The sequence below is a fragment of the Heteronotia binoei genome, chromosome 15, assembly GCF_032191835.1.
Source record: "Heteronotia binoei isolate CCM8104 ecotype False Entrance Well chromosome 15, APGP_CSIRO_Hbin_v1, whole genome shotgun sequence".
NCBI lineage: Eukaryota > Metazoa > Chordata > Lepidosauria > Squamata > Gekkonidae > Heteronotia > Heteronotia binoei.
This window is the reverse complement of record NC_083237.1, coordinates 51,622,277-51,644,904: the sequence shown is the minus strand read 5'-3', so window position 1 is coordinate 51,644,904 and position 22,628 is coordinate 51,622,277. Positions and strand designations below refer to the sequence as shown.

At 45.7% G+C, this 22,628-nt stretch overlaps 1 protein-coding gene across 2 annotated transcripts in view; it reads left to right on the top strand.

Moving 5' to 3' along the window:
• The window catches only part of TBKBP1 (TBK1 binding protein 1), an 88,109-nt gene that overhangs the window by 55,701 nt on the left and 9,780 nt on the right, over nt 1-22,628 (top strand). The window contains exons 7-8 of one of the 2 annotated variants that reach the window (XM_060256180.1): nt 17,383-17,501; nt 19,657-20,072. In XM_060256180.1, the coding sequence (XP_060112163.1) occupies nt 17,383-17,501; nt 19,657-20,072 (535 nt within the window). Of the gene's footprint in view, nt 1-17,382; nt 17,502-19,656; nt 20,379-22,628 lie in introns of both variants that reach the window. The other variant, XM_060256179.1, reaches the window with a different exon arrangement.

Here is a 22,628-nt window from a genome sequence, read left to right as displayed (position 1 = left end):
AAACAGATCTGAAGTTACATTAAGGGTTTTGAGCTGCTTGAGCAAAGTGCACAGAAGTCTTCTCTGCCTCTAGCGTTCTGTGGATTGGGGCGAGGAAATGCAAAGTCTGTGGTTTCATCTATTTCTAGGTGAACTTTAACTCAACCAAGCATGCAGGCAGACCACACAGTTACATATGTTGTGCTGGTGGTTGCAGTTGGGACCACAGCTGCAGCAGTTCCACAGGTATTAAAAGCTCTCTCTCCCCCCACCCCCATGATTGTGAGGGCTAGACATTTTTTACTTATTTGTCTTTGTTTCTCACAGCATGCCTCCCAATGCCATAGATCAGTGGTCTTTAACCTTTCCAGATGTAGGATTCTCTGAGGTACGAGCTCATGACAGGAAATCATGCGACACCGAAGTCATGTGTCAGGAAGGGGGGGAACACGGCAGCATCAATGCTATGAATTCAGACAGAAGACCAAACACATTCAGGGCTCAGGAAACACAGGCATCAGGAGATGTGCCCCTAGTGAGGAACAAGCCAAGGATCGGATTTGTGGAGAAGTCCTCGCTACCGCCGAGTGACCTCCCCTCAGGATCCTGCTGTTTCTTTCAACCTGCATGCAAAACAGATTCAAGAGGGGAATGGATAAGCATATGGAGCAGAGGTCCATCAATGGCTATTAGCCACAGCTTAGTGTAGGAACTCTCTGTCTGGGGCACTGATGCTCTGTACTCTTGTGCTTGGGGGAGGGCACAGTGGGAGGGCTTCTAGCCCCACTGGTGGACCTCTTGATGACACTTGGGGTTTTTTGGCCACTGTGTGACACAGAGTGTTGGACTGGATGGGCCATTGGCCTGACCCAACATGACTTCTCTTATGTTCTTAAAATGCAGCAGGGAACACAGCGCAAGTCCTTCCAAAAGGCAGCAAAAGAGGACTGCTTCCAACTCATTCCCACTTTGTGAGAGCCAGTTCAGTGTAGTGGTTAAAAGCAGAGGACTAGGGTTGCCAGTTCCCAGGTGGGTAATATAAAGCCGCAAAAAACTGTGGAAAAATAACAAAAAAGACTGAAAATTATTTTTAAGATGTATGTGATTAGTCAACTACCTCTTAAACATTAATATCACTATAAATTCCAAAAAACAAGGTAAATGTGCAAGAGAACAAGTTTACACCGTCCTTTCAGTTCATCATGTCAGTTTCAGACTTCAAGCGCTCAATGACTATTCACCCGGCTCCATGGGAAGAATGAAGTGCCAGTGCCGACCAGATTTCAAGTGCAGATGATTTTAGTTTTTCAAAGATGTTTCTTCTGTTGCAGGTGTTTTATTAAAACTTCCATCTTTTTAAAGCAATTTTAAATTCAGTGGGTTTTTACAGCCTCTAACTTTGGAGAGTTTTCTCCAGAGCTAGTGCTACGAGAAGTGCTTTCTTTGTGTGTTGATGAGTGGGAAACGTCTCTTAGATGAAGGAAAGTGAAACAGTATTACAGGCAGCTTTACTGTTAGAGGCTGTGAAAACCCACTGAATTTAAGATTGCTTTTAAAAGATGGAAGTTTTAATAGAACACCTGCAACAGATATTTCTTGAGTCAGACCTGGCAGCCCTACTGAGGTCTATAGTCTGGAGAACCGGGTTTGATTCTGCACTCCTCTGCATGCAGCCAGCTGGGTGACCTTGGGGCAGTCCCAGTTCCCTCAGAGCTGTTCTTTCAATGAAGACAGTTCTCTCAGAGCTCTCTCAGCTTCGCCTGTCTCACAGGGTGTCTTATATGGGGAGGAGAAGGGAAAGGAGACTGTAAACCACTCTGAGTGAAGGGTGGGGTATAAATCCAATCTCCCCCTCCTTCCTGAGGAGGTCAGGAAGTCTCCCACTCTCCTGGCTTTCAGCAAACTGTGCAAAACTTGAATTATTCAAGAGAGCTTTTCTACATTGACAATGCACTTGCACTGTACTGAATGATTCACAAAGTTATTTATTAGAGACTGTGGTCTATAGTACTGTGCTTAGCTTGCTGAAACTAGGATCATGCAAATGTAATTTTTGTATCATTTGATGTGCCATGCCAAGAGTTATGCTTTGCTTCGTTCTGTTTTTAGATTTCCAGTTGGTACCACCAGGGGTAGAATTCTAGCAAGAGCTCCTTTGCATATTAGGCCACACGGCCCTGATGTAGCCAATCCTCCAAGAGCTTACAAAAAAGAGCCTTGTAAGCTCTTGGAGGAATGGCTACATCAGGGGTGTGTGGCCTAATATGCAAAGGAGCTCCTGCTAGAATTCCACCCCTGGCTACCACAACAACCTTAATCCTCTTTCATTACTGAATGTTCCATCCATTGATTGAATTGACTCACTCTGTGTAATCCATTTTGAGTCCAAGTGAGATAGGTGGCTTGTCAATACATAACTAATAATAATAATTAATAAAATTAATAATGGAAGCAAAGGTTTACTCCTTAGAAGTCCAGAAGGTGCAAGCTGTACAGGGGAAGGAGGAAGGGTAGAAAATATCCCCTCTGTGATGGAACATAAAAGAGCCTTCATGGTTTCCTTGACCTACTTCACAGGGTGTCTGTTGTGAGGAGAGGAAGGGAAGGAGATTGTAAGCCTCTCTGAGACTCCAAGTGAAGGGTGGGCTATAAATCCACTTTCCTCTCATCTCCTCTCTGAGGTTGTCTAATGTAGTTGTTGGAATGTCGGACTAGGGGCAAAGAGATCCAGGTTTGAATTTCTGCTTTGCTTTGGAGGGTTGCTGGCTGATGTTAGGCCAGTCACCAGGGCTGCTTCTGCCACTAGGCAAACTTCTAGTGTCCTGGCCCCACTGATGGACCTCCCGATGCTGCCTGGTTTTTTTGGCCACTGTGTGACACAGAATGTTGGACTGGATGGGCCATTGGCCTGATCCAACACGGCTTCTCTTATATTCTTATGTTCTTAATTTTGCCTACAGCTCACCAACAAAAGAGTATCGCTCTTGTTGTTGCTTCTTCTGGTATTATTGCAGCTCTTTTCTTAGGAGGCAGTCCTGTTCATTCAGTATTCAGACACAGTTCAATATTGTGAATGCAGCCAGCTACAAGGTTGGCAAGCAGAGGAATTAGGGGTGGAAGGTGCCGTCAAATCACCCAATACAGTTTTCAAGACAAGAGATGAACAGAGGTGGTTTGCCTCTGAGTAGCAATTCTGAACTTCCTGGGTGGTCACACATGAAGCTCTCTTATTCCAAATCACTGTAAGGCAGTGTTGTCTGTTCAGACTGAGAGCAATTCCAGGACCTCATGCTGAGGTCTTTCACATTGGTTGCTACCTGCTCTTTAGTGGAGATGCTGGGGATTGAACCTCGGACCTTTTGCGTGCTAAGCAGATGCTCTAGCACTGAGGCATGGACCCAGGGTTGGCCCTGCCACTAGCAAACTAGGTGATTGCCTAGGGTGCCAGCCTTCTGGGGGCATCAAATTGGGCACACACACCCATGTGATTTGGTGATGTTATCAGTGCAGGAAGGGTGCCAGAAGTTAGCTTTGCCTAGGGTGCAAGACAGTCTAGGGCCGGCCCTGCATGGACCCCTTTCTTTCTAAGAAAGCCCTCTGTACTGAGCCACATTTTACTTTAGAGCCATAGGTTGCAGACCTCTGTAGCTTTAAAGGTCAAATTGAATTGGGTCTGGAAACCAACTAGAAGCCAGAGCTATTCAGTTCTGTACATTCTGTTCTTGTTACTAGTCTGGTAGCTACATTCTGGAACAGCTGAATTTTCCAAACATCTTTCAGTGTCAGCTCCAGGCAGAGTACATTCAAATAGACCAAACTGGAAGTCACCAGGACATAATCATTCTTGTCTAAAAAGGTGGGTAACCAGTCTTACCTGGTGGAGTGGCCCTGTTGTCACTTAGAGGTTCAAAAGTCGTGGTGGGTTCAGGAACACATTCAGACTGAAAACTTGAGAATTGTCAAGGTTCTTTAATCCAAGACAAGCGGAACGCCTGTTACATCTGAAATGATTTGGCATGTATCCATTTTAAATTATGTATTCAATATTTACTTTTCCTAAAGCGCTGACTGTTCCTTTCTCTCATGTATTCAATCATTGCTATATTATTTTCTCTAAAAGCCCGTGTGCCATGTTGACCTCCTTGAATAAATGAAAGCTTTTGCATGTACCCTTCTAAATGAGTTTGAATTAGTTTATTTTATGGCACAGATTATAAACATTAAGTCACCTGTCTGGACAGATTACTGATTTCATAGAATCATAGTGTTGGAAGGGATCTGCAGGGTCATCTAGTCCAACCCCCTGCACAGTCCAGGAACTTCAGAAATACCTCCCCTACATGCATACATTCCCCAGTGACTCCTGCTCCATGCCCAGAAGAGGGCAAAACCCTCCAGGATCTCTGGCCAAACTGGCCTGGAGAAAAATTGCTGACTGAGTGGCAATCAGCATTTCCCTAGGCGAGTAAGAAAGGGCCACGAGAACTAAGCGCTGATGTAACCCTTCCTGCCCTCCTTCTCGTGAGCCTCTGCTTAAAAACCTCCAAGGAAAGATATGTTGTTGTTGCTAATTTATAAAGATATTATTTGAAGCCACCTTCTGTTTCTGAACGGGATAGATAAGAAGTGCTATATATATATTATAAATGAATTAAATTAGGTGAGCTGAAGAAAAATGGGGACAGGGCACTTTAAAAGCTGGGTGTCTTGCAGTGATATCCTCAATAAAACCCCACCCTTCTAAATCTGTTGAAGATAGATAGAACTCTGCTGTTGGAGAGGAATTTTGTACGTTGTTTTGGAGAGGAATTTTGTACGTTGTTTTGGAGAGGAATTTTGTACATTGTTTTGCTCTAGCACCAGAGTCGATTTCAGCGCTGCCATCTTCAAAATTGAAGTGCTTTCTGTAGGGAATGTCCCCCTGACCCTTTTGAGACCAGATTCCCTTGTGTTTATGTGTGTGTGTGTGTGGGGGGGGTGTATGTATTGTTTGTGTTTGTCGAGTTATGGCGGTCATCTGCAATTGGGACTTTTCAAGGCATTTTGTTGTCTTGCCTATCAAAACCCTTCAATGAAAGCTTTCAAATGTTGTGAGAAACCGTTGCACCCTCTTGGGGGGTGGGGGCTGTGTTGTCCTATCTAACTCGGGGGTGAAAAAGAATCCAATTTAGTTTTCTTTTGGCAGAATTGAATAATCCTTTTTTTTTTTTTGCCATTCTCAGAATCATTGAAGAGACAATTGGTGAAAAACCCATAGCAAGGGAATAGCTGTCTTAAATAGTTAGGTGTACCCCATCTCCCATGTCCCCCCTTGTCACAGCCATTCAGTTTAACTCGATGGCTCTCTCAGCAAAAGATGTCCTCCTGCTGATATGGCTTGGGTAACCTCAAGAGACAGGTTCTCCATTCTCATAAGCGTACCCAATATGTTCTTTCAAGGTGACACGGAAGTTCAGAGTTAGACTTTGGCGAGAGTTGATGATTTTGTCAGGGCGTTGATGGGCAGTGGGTCAGCCCCTCGAGGGAGAAAAGAGTTTCCTCTCTTCGTGCCAGTGTTGTCATGTTCATAAAGCTGGACTTCTAGATCCTACTCTTAGCTGTGGCGTACCTGAACTTGGACAGGAAGCTGTGCTGTGTTTGGCAGCCTGAATTAATTCTGGAGAGAGTGGTAGTTTGGGTGTGTGAGAGAATTAATGATTCCTTGAGATGAGCATGGATAAGTTGGGGTGGAGTCATCAGAATGATTAACCGTTGGGAAAAAACCCCCCTACCTGTCATCAAGATATGTTGAACAAACAATCTCAGCCTCAGACAGAAACTGAAGGAAGAAACCTACCAAATCTTGCCTTTTGGCAAGGCTCCTATTTTCTCTTATTGTCGCTGTTGAGTGATTTCCTCTCCTCCTCCTCCTCCCCAGTCGCCATTTTGGTTGGAGAGGGATATAAGTTGATGCCCTACCAGTAGGCCTCATTTTGGGCAGGAACTCGCAGGAGCAGTGCTTCATAACCTCTACGTTTTATTTTGCTCTTTTTTTCTTAAACACCCCCCTCCCAAATACTTGCTTTTTTCAAAAATACTGTGAGAATGTTGCTGAACGTTAAGATTTGACAAACTTTCTGATATTTCGCTCCACAAAAATGGGAAAATAACCAACACACACCCATACAGCAGACAGATGGAAATCTTCATCATGCCACTGTGGGCCACATAGGAGAAAGTAATTTAAAAATATGATGGGAGTAAGGTTTTATTATGGCAATTATAATTCAAGAAGCATTTTAAGGTAGATGCTGAGCTGATGTGATTTAGTAGAGCTTCCGGTGATGTCAGGGTGTGTGTGGCATATGCAAATGAGTTATGTAAATGAGTTATGCTCATGTGCTCCAGCCCCTCTTTTTCTACAAAATGACCCCTGCCTACCAGGGATGTCAAACACTTGGCTGAAAACTCTGACGATGAGTGGGGAGGTGAAGGTACCACGAGAACGCTCGCTTTTGGGAAAGGGTCGTGGAGGAGCTGTTGCCTATCATCTACTGGGATTCTATTGTGGCCTAATTTATATGGTCATTAGAAGGGGAGATGCTTGCAAGAGTTTATAACCCTTTACTCATCTAGGAATGACAAAGGAAGGGCAAAAATGGAGGATAGACATCGTTCCTTCCTGTATAAATATTGACAACAGATGTTTATGTGTAAAGTGACCACAAAATATCATCTGGCCACAGTTGCACATGCCTGGGGGATTTTCAGACTGGATTACCTTTACAGGTATAAAGTGGGGGGCTGTTTTGGAGAATTCTCACAAATATCAATGGGATCAGAATGCAGTTGATGGACATGGGGTGCTTCAACCACATTGCCTCAGTTTTAGCCCAGCTTTGCTTTTTTGGTTTGTTTGTTTCAAAGTGCTGATTTTGACCTTTACAAAGCCCTTAGTGACTCAGAATTAAATTACCTCAGGCACCACTTCCACTAACACTATGGTCAACTGCAGAGTACTGTTTGCGTTCTGCTGGTTTGATAGTTGGTTACTTTTGAGAGGGGCCACCTTAGTGAAGACACTGAGACTCTAGAACGGGGGTGGGGAACCTTTTTTCTGCCAAGGGTCATATGGATATTTATAACATCATTCGCGGGCCATAAAAATTATCAACTTAAAAAACAGTGCTCCCCTGAGGGAGAATGATTCAGGCCAGCAAAATTAATGCAGATAATTGTTTTTCTATTTGAAGTCACATTGGGGCAGCCTAATCTGGCACACACACACACACACACCCCCAGCCCGCCACCCTAGGCAAATGCATAGGCCCAGAGCTTTTTTGTAGAAAAAGCCCAGCAGGAACTCAGTAGCATATTAGACCACATCCCCTAACATTAGCATATTAGGTCACACACTCATTAGCATATTAGGCCACACCATCTGAGATAATCAAGTGTAAACTGAACTGTGACAGTAACTTTTCCAGGCTCTGCAGCAATTCTGGCCAACCAGCCAAACCCCAGGGAGGCTGCCTCCCAGTACATCTGGGCCCTGTGATTAGGGTTGCCAAATCCAATTCATGAAATATCTGGGGACTTGGGGGTGGAGCCAGGAGACATTGGGGTGGAGCCAGGAGCAAGGGTGTAACAAGCATAATTGAACTCCAAAGGGAGTTCTGGCCATCACATTTAAAGGGACTGCACACCTTTTAAATGCCTTCCTTCTGTAGGAAATAAAGGATAGGGGCACCTTCTTTGGGGGCTCATAGAATTAGACCCCCTGGTCCAATCTTTTTGAAACTTAGGGAGTATATTGGGGAGAGCCACTGGATGCTATACTGAAAATCTGGTGCCTCTACCTCAAAAAACAGGGCCCCCAGAGACCCAGAGACCCGCAGATCAATTATTATTTTCTATGGGAATAAGCCTCCTTAGGGAATCATGAGTTCCCAGCAGACATTTCCCTTGCTTTCTGATGACCCTGAAGCAGGGGGAGGGCCTCCAAACCGGGGGATCCCCTGCCCCCACCTGAGGAAAGGCAACCCTGCCTGTGATCCCTGCCTGGCCTTGGGGAGGCTGCTGCACAGTGCAGCTGGGCCTCACAATCCTCGCTGGCCAGCCAGGCCCCAGGGACGCTGCCACATGGCTCGGTTTGGTCCAGCAATCCCCGAGGGCCGCACCAAGTGACCTCGAGGGCTGTATACGGCCCTTGGGATGGAGGTTCCCGACCCCTGCTTTAGAACCCCCCTCATCTAGAAGGTGTGTTTGGTAGCATTCAGTTACATTTTAGAAAACCAGCAAGTGTTTTGGATGCAACGGTAGAATGATGGCTACTTTTGTATGCTGGAGGGTAGGTAAAATTGCCGGCTCTGCCTTGGGAAATACCAGGAGATTTCGGGGGTGTAGACTGAGGAGGGTGGGGTTTGAGGAGAGGAGGGACTCAATGCCATAAAGTCCACATTCCAAAGCTGCCATCTTCTCCAGGTGAACTGATCTCTGTCGCCTGGAGATTACTTGTAATAGTGGGAGATCTCCAGTTACCACCCGGAAGCTGGCAACTCTTAATAGCTATGGTTCTGGTTTTAATTGGAAGCCCTGTTTATGTCTACTGCTGTTTTATTAGTCTGTTACTTTTATATTTTTGCATTCTTAAGTACTTCTATGAATGATTGCCTTTTTAAACTGTAATTGTTGTTGAGTATTTTACATACTGGGATATAAATGGACTGGGATATAAATGTTTGAAATTTATAAACAAATAAAGGCTTAACATTAAGGAGGCACCCTACAGATGACCAAAAAAAAAGAGCCCTTAGAAGAGCGGAGGGAAAATAACAAAATAGGCATGTAGTAATCTGTAGCCAGAGACACAAATTTACAAATAATTGCTATAGCTTAAATAGAAGTACAGCTCAGCCTAGTGCTAGGTCTCTCTGGGGCAGCCAGGAGAGCTCACCTCCTTGAGTGACAGCGTGTCACTCAAATGTTCACACACACACAAAAAAGCTTCTTTAGAAGGAAAAAAAAAATCATCTTTGGCTGATTTTCCTGGGCAGAAGCAGAACCCCAGACTTTCCACAGGATAGGCCTTGAAAAAGAGGATTACCCTTTGAAAGACCATCTAGCCCAATGGTGTCGAATTCGTTTGTTATGAGGGTGAGATCTAACATAAATGAGGCTTTGTTGGGCTGGGCCATTTGTGTCATAAAATGTAATGCCAGGTAGCGGCATACATTTTTTGAGTTTATCAAAAGGGTAAATGGGGTCTTTCTGACCCCCAATAGGCTTGGCTTAATAGTGAAAGTACATACGTAATTGCGATTAGGGTTCTATTGACTTCAAACACTGAACGCTGATTTTAATACTGTTTCCATGTATAAATAGATGGACCAGCATGTATTATTTTATAGAAAGGTGGAGCAAACAGTGAAAACTAAAATTTCTCTCCGTAATTGTCCGGGGTTGGAGCTCCTGCCCCTCTTCCTGGACTTTCCACCGGGGCATCTCGACAACGAGAACCAGAGAGGCAAGGGAGACGAGGTTACCGACAGCTGTCCCGCCATGTCTGGTCGCTGGGTCCAGCCATATGGATCCCTCAAGAGTAGCGCCCAGGGAGAAGCCAGCCCTTGCGCCCTGCAGGGATTGGGTGGCGGCAAAGGCGGAAGGAGTGGGGTAAGGGATTTAACACGGTTGCTAGTAGCCTGCCGGGGAGGAAGAGCCTGGAGCTTACAGAGAGAGCTACACAGAGAGAGGGCACGCCAGCTAAGCACGGGAAGGACCGGAGAGGGAGACAGGTGTCATTAATCCTCCATTCCATTCACTATTCTGAGACAGAGCATGCAACCAGCACTTCACCTCTGCCCTGGAGCCTCCACCCTTGGTGCCGCCTGCCGCTAAACCCTGAATGCCAGACAGAAATTTATAGATATTTGTTGTGGGGAAAGTATCACACTTGTAACTTTGGGGTTTTATACCACTTTTGGACATGGGGATTGAAATGACCCTCCGGGGAAGCCAGTGTTTGCAACCCGAATTGCTGTGTAGCTAGTTCAGGGGTGTCAAACTAATTTGTTATGAGGCCTGGATTTGACATAAATGAGACCTTGTTGGGCTGGGCCATGCTGAGTTGGTGTCAAGCATGCTCATTTCTGTATAGGGTTGCCAAGTCCAATTCAAGAAATATCTGGGGACTTTGGGGGTGGAGTCAGGAGACTTTGGGGATGGCGCCAGGAGACATTGGGGGTGGAGCCAGGAACAAGGGTGTGACAAGCACAATTGAACTCCAAGGGAGTTCTGGCCATCACATTTAAAGGGACAGCACACCTTTTTAAATGCCTTTCTTCCATAGGAAATAATGAAGGATAGGGGCACCTTCTTTTGGGGCACATAGAATTGGACCCCCTGGTCCAATCTTTTTGAAACTTGGAGGGTATTTTGGGGAGAGGCACCAGATGCTACACTGCAAATTTTGGGCCTCTACCTCAAAAAACAGCCCTCCCCAGAGCCCCAGATATCTTTGGATCCATTCTCCATTATTTCCTATGGGAATACATCTCCATAGGGAATAATAAAGTTCCTAGCAGATATTTCCCTCCCCTCTCCCCACTTTCTGATGACCCTGAAGTGGGGGGGGCCTCCAAACTGGAGGATCCCCTGCCCCCACCTGGGGATTGGCAACCCTATTTCTGTAATGTATTTTTCCTAGAGAAAGAGCAGGTCACCAGCTCTCTATTGCTCCTCCCTTATTTACAGCCAGTGGGCAAATAATAGATCCATCTGGTCCTAGGATGTTTATGCTACAGCCTGGCCGGCATTACCTTCAAGTCGCCTCTCCCACAGTTTCACACAGACAACCCTTATCTTCTCCCAGAGTAGTGTGAGAATGTTCGATGTTTCCAATAGCTCAAAATTCCTTAGTAATAAAATAGATAGTGGTTTAGTAACCTTTGAACCCGTGACTCAAGTATGCATCTATATGGTAACCTTTGATGATATCCTACATAGCAACTGTGTAACTGTGTGTATGTCATTACTCCCAAGGCTTGTGTCCTTGGTACAGCTCCTGAGTTTCTAACAATAAAACTACTTTGATTTAATACAAAGAAGTGTTGGTTATTAATATCTGCGCTTGACAGTTGGGCTGAGCCATGTCAGGCCAGGCCATGTGTGCACCTATTTAAGATTAGGTAGCAGAGATATAAACTTTATAAAGGACATAGACAAACACAATTAAATATATATATTTTAAAAAACTTAAAAACATGCTTAAAACGTTAGCATTCATTTGTCTTAAAGGTGCTTTTTTTGTATTTCTCCCATGGGATCCAGGGAACTGGACAAAGGAAGCTCTGGCTCTTTCCTTCCTTCCCTGGGGGATTGGGGGGGGGAGTTTCAGCCAATAGAAGGAAGAGAGGCTTGACTCAGTAACTCTGCTGTGCAATAGAGAGAGCCTGGAAAAACAAGCTCTGCCTCTCTTCCTCCCCAAGGGAGGAGCCTCAGCCAGTGGAGAAAATAGACGTTTTGCTCTGTAGTTCCTGTGCAATTAAGCAAACCTCGCAAAGCAAGCTATTATGCAGAAGGAAGCAAGTTACAGGGATAAGGAAGCAGATGACAGCCAGTTGCTCGGGGGCCTGATTTGGCCCCAGGACTGCATGTTTGACACCCCTGATCTAGTATGAGCAGGTAAAAGCCCTATGTTTGTGCTCTGTCAAAGCTTCCGTTATGTTTTTAGCCACATGGAAAAGCTCATATTGAACTGTATTTGCAGTTTTGGAAATGGGGTCATTCTATACCCAAGAAAAGCCAGGACATGACTGCAGACAGCCTTTGAATCTCACATTTTCCAGACTTGAAGGAGCTATTCAGTCTGGAACTCTAGGTGACCTCTAGCCATCTGTCCACTGAGCTGATTGTTTCTCTTTGTTGCGCTAAATCAAAACTCGAAGTGAACTGTATTGCAAATTTGGAAAATGGGGTTATTCTGTCCTCCTGCGAGACAAGTCACTTTTTTGTTACCTGTTGTTCCAGATCACACTATTGTTAAGTTTCAGTACCATAACAGTTTAAATGATTGCTTTCTTAAAAATAAGTTTTACAGAATCATAACTGTGTCTTATGTTCTAAAAATGATGGGATCAATTTGACCCTATTTACACTTCTCTGGGGTTTTGATGTTTTCAATGGGGGGTATTTTTGATCCCAATTCCACTCTTCTTTCTCCGGTGTTGCTGAAGAAAGTTATTCTTGAGGTCTGATTTTTTTTCTTAGTAGCTCATGCCGTGATTGAGAGAGCTATCAGCTTTCTATTACTTTTTGATGTAATATCACTTGACCCCAATGCCAAAGTAGTATGGTTGTTTTTTCCCCCTTGGGAGGGAATTTTTAAGCAGTGAGAGCAACCAGAGCAGAATTACCTATTGCACTTTATTAGACCTATTTAGAATTGCTCTTGCATTTGAATTTTGGTCATCAGGTACATTATTTCATTATTCTACCTCAGGAACCAAAATGTCCTTGGGATTTTTTTTTGGGGGGGGGGGAAACAACCTTGCAAAATTTTATTTTTTATTTTTTAAAATCAGCATGCTTGGGAGAAGGCTAGGCTAGAATTTGTCTCCCTAGCATCTGGTTTTCTGTGGGTTTTTTAAAATGATAAATATTTAATAAGAACATAAGAGAAGCCATGTTGGATCAGGCCAATGGCCCATCCAGTCCAACACTCTGTGTCACACAGTGGCCAATATATGTGTGTATGTACACACACACACTCATACACACACACACACACACACACACTGTGACTAATAGCCACTGATGGACCTCTGCTCCATATTTTATCCAATCCCCTCTTAAAGCTGGCTATGCTTGTAGCCGCCACCACCTCCTGTGGCAGTGAATTCCACATGTTAATCACCCTTTGGGTGAAGAAGTACTTCCTTTTATCCATTTAGCCTGACAGCTCAGCAATTTCATTGAATGCCCACGAGTTCTTGTATTGTGAGAAAGGGAGAAAAGTACTTCTTTCTCTACTTTCTCCATCCCGTGCATAAATTTGTAAACCTCTATCATGTCACCCCGCAGTCGACGTTTCTCCAAGCTAAAGAGCCCCAAGCGTTTTAACCTTTCTTCATAGGGAAAGTGTTGCAAACCTGTAATCATTCTAGTTGCCCTTTTCTGGATGTTTTCCAATGTTATAATATCCTTTTTGAGGTGCAGTGACTAGAATTGCACACAGTATTCCAAATGAGACGGCACCATCGATTTATACAGGGGCATTATGATACTGGCTGATTTGTTTTCAATTCCCTTCCTAATAATTCCCAGCATGGCGTTGGCCTTTTTTATTGCAATCACACACAGTCTTGACATTTTCAGTGAGTTATCTACCACGACCCCAAGATCTCTCTCTTGGTCAGTCTCTGCCAGTTCACAACCCATCAACTTGTATTTGTAGCTGGGATTCTTGGTCCCAATGTGCATTACTTTGCACTTGGCCACATTGAACCTCATCTGCCACGTTGACGCCCACTCACCCAGCCTCAACAGATCTCTTTGGAGTTCCTCACAATCCTCTCTGGTTCTCACCACTCTGAACAATTTAGTGTCATCTGCAAACTTGGCCACAATCAGAGTGGTACAGTCCTGAAATACAGTCCTCACCTGCTGTTTGCGTTTTATATGTGTATGGACTTGACCAGGGGTGTCAAACATGCAGCCCCCGAGCAACTGGCTGTCATCTGCTTTCTTCTCCCTCTCTCTTGCTTCCTTCTGCATCACAGCTTGCTTTGCCAGGCTTGCTCAATTGCACAGCAAATCTACTGAGCCAAGCCTCTCTTCCTTCTGTTGACTGAGGCACCCCCCCCCCCCCCCCAGTCTCCTGGGGAAGGAAGGAAAGAGCCAGAGCTTCCTTGGCCCAGTTCCTGGAGAGCCAGTTTGGTGTAGTGGTTAAGTGTGTGGACTCTTATCTGGGAGAACCGGGTTTGATTCCCCACTCCTCCACTTGCACCTGCTAGCATGGCCTTGGGTCAGCCATAGCCCTGGCAGAGGTTGTCCTTGAAAGGGCAGCTGCTGTGAGAGCTCTCTTAGCCCCACCCACCTCACAGGGTGTCTGTTGTGGGGGAGGAAGGTAAAGGAGATTGTGAGCCGCTCTGAGACTCTCCGGAGTGGAAGGCGGGATATAAATCCAATATCATCTTCTTCTTCCCTGGATCTCATGGGAGAAATACAAAGAAAGCATCTTTAAGACCAGTGAATGCTAACATTTTAAGCATGTTTTAAGTTTTTTAAAAATATATATTTGTGTTTGTCTGTGTTCTTTATAACATTTGTATCTCTGCTACCTAATCTTAAATAGGTACACACATGGGCCAGCTCGACACGGCTTGGCTCAACCCGACATGGCCTGGCCCGACAAGGTCTCATTTATGTCAGATCTGGCCCTCATAACAAATGAGTTCGACACCCCTGGATTAGACTAGTTCATCTCCTCTATGTGGCTATTTTAGCTCTCTGTTATGAGTGGTGTTTATTAAAATGGCTACTTTGTCATTGTGAAAGTGTGTGACTCGGCACTGCTGGGTGAGCCAGGAGGTGGTGAGTCAGGGCTACACTGCATTGCACACACGCAAATGGTTGCCTATTAGAAAGGCCTCCATGCAAAAAAATACAAAAGACTGATTCATGCTGTTCTCTCCCCCCCCCCCCTTTTGTTTGTTTTTGAAGAGAGAAGAATTATAGGAGTACTGTGGCCTGGCTTTCCAAGATGTAAAAATTGCTGCTGCCCAGAAAAGCATCTAAATCAGTCCACAGAAGGGCTCACGTTACATTTTCCTCGCCTCCTTTCTGGGTCTGTCCAATTAGAAGTGTATTGCTGCTGTCATCTTGGGAATTTAATTCCTATGCATACGTGGGTCCACTTTGGTTTGGGGTTCCAGCATATGAGCAAAGGGAGCTTAAGCCTCCTCCCTGTACTGTTTATATGAACAGAAATGACCCCAGGAGGCTGCTGTTTGCCATTTGGGGGGAACCATCCGTACTGACAGGTTACATTTAGGTTTTCACAAAGGTGCCATTTTAGGTCAGGGAAACAGTGTAGAGGGGAAGGATGAAGCCCGCTCTCATTGTATATAAGGTTGCCAGCTCTGGGTTTGGAAAGACCTGGCATAAAAAGCTGTGGTCTACCTACGTCATGGCCACGATAACAGACAATGCTACTTAGCTTGAACATCCTCTCTCTTCTTCTAATTTCTATGCTGTCTGGTCTCCTATTCTAGTTTATCTAACCTCCCAAGAAGCAATTCCTAATGTAATTAATGTCTTGACTTTGTGGTAATGTCTTCTGATGGAGTCAAATGGATTTACACTAGCTTTTTAAATTCAGTTTTAATATTCGTTACAGGTATATTTCATTTGTTGTTGTATGACTTATAATTAGACTCTTCCTCTTGTACTTTCGGATATATTATTTGCTTTACGTAAGCACTGTGATTGTGATAGGTATGGAATATACTTTGATAGAAAGAAACAATAATCTGGTTTTTGAGAGGGGGGAAAAAGGAAATTAATGTGGAGGTTTTGGGAGTGGAGCCTGAAGAGAGTGAGGTTTAGAGACGGGAGGGAACTCAATGGGGTCTAATGCCATAGCGTTTTCTGCTGGTGAACTGATTGAATTGATCTCTGTTGCCTGAAGATCAGTTGTAATCCCAGAAGACCTCCAAACACCACCTGGACATTATACAGAAAGAGATGGCTATGCAGAAAAGCGATATTGTAGCAAAAGGAAAAAACTGCATAAAAGTAACAACTCTTGATACAAGTCTTGGCTTGCTACTCTACGTTTTGAAACAGACAATTTATTATCAATATTATTGACAGAAAAACACAACACGCTAGATGCCAGATTTTAACAACATTGGCAAAGTTTGATGTTACAGCAACAGCACCAATGGATTGCCTAGGTAACTATCCATTTCATTCACGCGTGTAGGTGTGTGTGGTATTGGAGGGCCCTGCTGAAAAGGGGAAAGGTACTTTCATCTTCCTCCCACAGCCCACCAGAAAGAACATAAATGCAGTACACTAGGTAAAGCCTTGAATTCAACAATGGAATGCCCAGTGTTTCCTTCAAATTTATATTTAGACACTCTCCGGCTTTCGCAATTGTTGTGTAGACAGTTGCAGCTGGAGCCTCAGAGATCAACAGCCTTTCTTTCTCAGACTCAAAATGTCTCTGTGCTAAGCTCCGATTTGAAGAAAATACTGGGCATTCCATTACTGAATTCAAGGCTTGACCTAGCGTACTGCAGCCTGAAGAAGGCAAATGAAATGGATAGTTACCTAGGCAATCCACTGCTGCCACTGCTGTTGCTGTAACGTCAACCTTCTAGATGCCAATGTTGTTAAAATCTGGCATCTAGTGTGTTGTGTTTTTCTGTCAATAATATTGATAATAAATGGCTTGTTTCAAAACATAGATTAGCAAGCCACGACTTGAATCATCAGTTGTTACTGTTATGCAGTTTTTTCCTTTGTTACAATACCATCTGGACATTGGCAACCCTAGAGGAACACCATTGTCCTGATCTGAATTGGGCTGTTGTATATTTGAGAATTACGGAACTCGCAACACATGTCTGACCATGTGGACCCAAGGAAGATCAGGGGGGGTTGCCAAGGACACATAACATGTACTTAGGCCATGAAAGATTTCCTCACCATTGATGGCACACTGAGGTGATATCTGAGCACTATGCTGTAGTTGCCAACTAGTCCCAGCTTCGGGTTTAGTGCACCAAAGGTCAGTTTGCTGTGGGAAACTGAGTCTGTGATGGAAAGGTTCCGTTGCCTTCATTTTCCTTCAGCGGTGCCCTTCAGAAAGTCACCACAGATGGGTTTTAAATGTGAGATTAATTGGTGTTTGAGGGATGTGATTTACCGCTTTAATACAATGAGGATGTTGGAAAATTAAAACAGATTTTTTTAAAAAAAATAGAAATGACTGCACCAGTCAGGTAAGTTCACGTGGGAGCTGGCAATTGTTAAGGCCTGCTGATCGCAAACAGTGTTCCCTCTAAGCTGTGGAGCCTTGTGATCAAAAATTCTGCTTTGTGAGCTACTAGCGTTAAAATTGTGAGGTATTGCATAACTTAGTTTGCTCTGGGGCCATCCTTCCTGAGCTAAGACAAAAATGTGTGAGCCAGAGGCTAAAAATCTGTGAGCTAACTCACACTAACTCAGCTTAGAGGGAACACTGATATCCCCAAACTTTGTAGGTCTTTAAAAGGTCAACACCAGCACTCTGCATTGGTCGTTGAAATAAACTGGAAGCCAGTGTAGATGAGCAAGTCTATATAATAGATATATAGTCTGTATAACCAGCAGTCTTCTATTGCCTTTGGGGCTTTCCTTTCTCTCCCTGTTCTTTAGAGTGAACCTGGCGCTTGCCTATACAGAACTCACGGAGGAACTGTGCCGCTTGAGGAACCTGAGTTCTCTGCAAAGCCAGATTCTCCGGACGCTTATGCAAGAGCAGGCTGTCAATGGTGGTGAGTACAGTGAGGGTGGGGAAGGAGGGGAACATAAGAGAAGCCATGTTGGATCAGGCCAATGGCCCATCCAGTCCAACACTCTGTGTCACAGAAGAACATAAGAGAAGCCATGTTGGATCAGGCCAATGGCCCATCCAGTCCAACACTCTGTGTCACACAGTGGCCAAAAATTATACACACACACACACTGTGGCTAATAGCCACTGATGGACCATCAGGTTGCCAACCCCCAGGTGGGACACGGGGATCTCGCAAAATTACAATTGATCTCCAGACTACAGGTCCGTCCGTTCCTCTGGAGAAAAATGGCTGCTTCAGAGAGTGGATTTCATGGTGTTATACTAGGGTTGGCCAAACTGCGACTCAGGAGACACATGTGGCTCTTTCACACATATTGTGTGGCTCTCCAAGCTCTCACCTCCCTATCAGGTGGCTTAGAGAAGACATTTGTCTCTTTAAATCACTTCTCCAAGCCAAGCCAGCTGGCAGCTTGCAGAATGCATTTAAAGTTGCTTTCTTTCCACCTCATCCTCCCTTCCTCCCTTCCTCCCTCCCTCCCTTCCTCCCTCCCTCCCTTCCTCCCTTCCTTCCTCCCTCCCTCCCTTCTCTCAAACATCTGAAATTTATTCCATGCTGCTCTTATATTAAGTAGGTTTGGCCACCCCTATATTAAACGTTGCTGAGGTCCTTCCCCTCCCCAAACTCTAATTTCTCAAGCTGGAGTTGGCAACCTTAGTGAGCCTGTGCAGGATTTAGTAGCTGTTCAGAGGGTGTTTCAGGTCCAAACTGTGACCGTGTTTAAGCCACAGTTCCTGAAGGCCAGGTGCGTGTAGGTGTGTGTGTGGTATTGGAGGGCCCTACTGAAAAGGGGAAAGGTACTTTCATCTCCCTCCCACAGCCCACCAGAAAGAACATAAATGCAGCGCAGAGGTACAGTTGCAAAGTGAACACCTCAGATGATTCACAAGAGGTACCGTACAGCAATTTGAAGCGATATTTCACCTTCCCCATCCCCCACCCAAAGTCACTAATCTGTTTGGCTTCACGTGCCCATATAGGGTGATCACTCAGACCCCAAACACGAGCAAAACACATCTGGTGTGTTATCACAAAAGCTGAGAGCCCTTTCCTGTGGCCTGGAGTGGGAGACTTCCACCCTGCCTAAGACCCTGGAGTCGTGCTGCTACTTAGAGGAGATAATAATGATCTTGATCGACCAAGGGGCTGACGCTGTATGAGGCTGTGATTCAGAAGGTGTGGTTCAAAAGGGAGAGGTCATGACACAGTGGTAGAGCATCTACTCTGTTTTAATTTCTGGCATATCCAGCTAAAGGGCCCAGTTGGAGTTGTTGTGAAAGACCCTGAAACCCTGGAGAGCCACTATCCGTCAGAGTAGACAGTACTGACCTTGATAGACCAAGGGTCTGATAGACTGATGATCAGGCAGTGTATGATGGCTTCGTGGGTCCCACTGACCCTTCAGCAGAGAAAGCTTTCGTTTGATAAAAGTGCCATCCGTTGTTGCCTGTGTAAGGCCTCACTCAGCCCTTACTCAGTTAAGCCCTCACTCAGTTCAGCCCTCACTAAGCCCTTACTCAGTTCAGCCCTTACTAAGCTCTCACTCAGTTCATCCCTCACTCAGTCCCGCCCTCACTAAGGCCTCACTCACTCAGGCCTCACTCAGCTTGACCCTCACTCAGTTTGGCCCTTGCTAAGCCCTCACTAAGCCCTCATTCAGTTCCGCCCTCACTAAGGCCTCACTCACTCAGGCCTCACTCGGCTTGACCCTCACTCAGCCCTCACTCAGTTTGACCCTCACTCAGCCCTCACTCAGTTTGGCCCTTGCTAAGCCCTCGCTAAGCCCTCAGTCAGTTCGGCCCTCACTAAGACCTTACTCAGTTCAGCCCTTACTCAGTTCAGAAATGATTCCTGTTAAAAAAAAACCCCAAACATAGACCAGAGGTGTAAGCATTGCTTTTGCATCATGGGTGTCCAAACAACTTCTCACTGTTGTAGATCAGGTGAGTGGTTTTGATGCCTGGGCCATTGACTGAAGACCGATGGCAAGGTGGTAGCTCTCCAGTAACCTTGGGACATCTATTCCTCCTTGGAGCAATGATGTGATTCTTCTCTCCCTCCTGTTCCCTTCCAGGGCATCGCCACTCTCCCCATTCCCAGCGCCATTCTCCCGCTCAGCAGCGCTGCTCGCCAGCTCCCCAGTGCACCTCCCCAGCCCAACAAGGGAGACCATCTGTCCCACAATGCCAGTCGCCGGCCCTGCAAAGACGGTCTCCAGCACCGCCCTGCCAATCCCCTGCCCATCAACGTCGGTCCCCAGCTCCACCTCCTTGCCAGTCGCCTGCCTCGCAACGCCGGTCCCCGGCACCGCTGCCCAGCCAGTCTCCCGCCCAGCAACGCTGCTCACCAGCCCCGAGCTGCTCTTCCTCCGCCATCACCTCACAGCACAGATCTTCAGGCGGCGAGAGAAGCATCCTGGACCTGGGCTATGCCAAACCCTCCAGCCACCACATCAAAGCAAGCTTCCAAGGGCGCCGGAGCTACTCGGAGGTGAGCGACGCGGCTATGTACCAACAGAACCGCTCTCTCTGGCTGCAGCCGGAAGCTTCCACCTTACCAAAGCACCGCCCCTACGGCGACGTTTACGCCAGAGACGCCTTCGAAGAGCACTTGCGCTTCGAGAAGCAATCCTCAGATGAAGACGACTGGGCTCTCCCAAGTCCCCCCAGTCCCGAAGCCGGGGGAATTCGCTGCGCCTCTTTCTGTGCAGGGTTCCCCATCCCCGACGCTTCCACGCACCGGACCGATGCCTCGTACGCCAGGGCTGAGCACGCTCAGTCCTGGCCCTCAATCAATGTAAGCATCATCCAGTTCTGTGGTTGTTCTGTGCTTTGCCCCCATCTGGATTTTAACACGAAGCCCAGAATCACTTTAAGAATAGTATGTTTTGAAGTGTGTGTGTGGGGGGGTGTTTGGCTCATTCAGTCTAACAGCAAAAATCCTTGAAGATTGATCTATTGCCGCATGAGCATTTGTGGATCAGAATTTAGTAGCAGTAATGATGGAATAGTAAAGGAGCAGGGGATGATTTTCCCCCCAAAACTGAGGTTTAAAAGGCCAAGCAATATAAGCAGTTGCACAGACCTCCTTAAGCCTCAGTGAGAATGATTAACGTATACCGGGGGTGGCCAACCTCCAGAGCCACATGTGGCTCTTTCACACATATTGTGCGGCTCTTGAAGCCCCCACTACCCCATTGGCCAGCTTGGAAAAGGCATTTGTCTCTTTAAATCACCTCCAAGCCAAACCAGCTAGCAGCTTGAAGAAGGCATTTAAAGTTAAAGTTGCTTTATTTCTACTGCTCCCTCCCCCATTTATTTGCCTTCTTTTTTTCCTTCCTTCCTGCTTTCCTTCCTCCCTCCCTTGCTCCATTGCAGCTTTCAACATCTGATGTTCATGTCTTGTGGCTCTCAGACATCTGATGTTTATTCTCTGTGGCTCTTACATCAAGCAAGTTTGGCCACCATTGACTTATACATTGTGGCTGTGATCACACATGCTAAATAATGCAGTTTCAATACACTTTCAGTGCACTTTCCAACTGGATTTTGCCAGTTCACACAGTAAAATCCAGGTGGAAAGTCCATTGAAAGCGGATTGAAAGTGCATTATTTAGCATTTGTGATCATAGCCGAAGTAAGTCAATAAGCCAGCAGTGATTGTTCAGAGTAGGAATGAGATCCAGTCAGAAGAGTAAAAGATCCAAGCAGAAGAGCTATGATTTGCTTCTGTTTTGTGATAAGAGCCAATGTAGCAGTTAGTGTCGGACTAGATTTTGGAGACTCAGGTTTGAATCCCCCCTCTGCCACAGAAGCTTATTGGGTGACCCTGGGGCAGTCTGTCAGCCTAACCCACCTCACAGGGTTGCTGTGAGGATAAAACAGGAGAAGAGGAGGACGATGACAGCTGCTTTGAGTCCCTGTTGGGGAGAAAGGCAGGGCATAAATGAAGTTAAATAAAGATGAATCGACACAGCAAAATGCATACAGTATATAAACCGGTATTGGATTTGATATTGGATATATATCCCACCCTATACTCTGAATCTCAGAGTGCTTACAATCTCCTTTACCTCCCCCTCCCACACACATCAGACACCCTGTGAGGTAGGTGGGGCTGAGAGAGCTCTCGCAGCAGCTGCCCTTTCAAGGACAACTCCTACGAGAGCTATGGCTGACCCAAGGCCATTCCAGCAGCTGCAAGTGGGGAATCAAATCCAGTTCTTCCAGATAAGAGTCCACACACTTAACCACTACACCAAACTGACATGACAGTTCCTTTTTGTAGTGAGCTAGTTCAACTCCCAGTCCCAGCTGTGCCCAAATCTGACTGTGTTGGGCTTGCAGGTGAATTCCAGCTCAGTGTCTTCATGTTGGGGTCCCCCTTTGAAAGTTTTTCACTGAATTATGAAAACTCTGAAGTCTATAATTGGATGCCTCTTCAAATTTTCTGAAGTTTTCTACTGCCTTCAACAAAAGAGTTTTAAGAGGGAGATTCCTTCACGAAAGGGCTACACTGGATTTTGTTCATGTTTTGACTCTGTCCTATTTAAGTGCAAGAGAAATCGGGAGTGGCTAGTTCACTACAGAAATGGATGATCCCTCTTGCATTCTACTAATCTTGCAGTCCTAGTTTATCACCAGCTAGAAGATGGTCACACCCTCTCTCATTGGAGCTTTTAGAAGAGTTACCTTCTATACCCTACTTTTCTCTGCCTGAAGGAGTCTCAAAATAGCTCGCAATGGCCTTCCCTGCCTCTCCCTACAATAGGCACCTTATGGGTCTGAGAGAAGAAGAAGATTTATACCCCACCTTTCTCTCTGAATCAGAGTCTCAGGGGAGTTTACAATCTCCTTTATCTTCCTCCCCCACAACAGACACCCTGTGAGGAGGGTGGGGCTGAGGGAGCTCCCCCAGAAACTGCCCTTTCAAGGACAACTCTTGCGAGAGCTATGGCTGCCGCACGGCCATTCCAGCAGTTCTGAGAGAACTGTGACTGCCCCAAGGTCACCCAGCATACTACATGGGGAGGAGTGAGGAATCAAA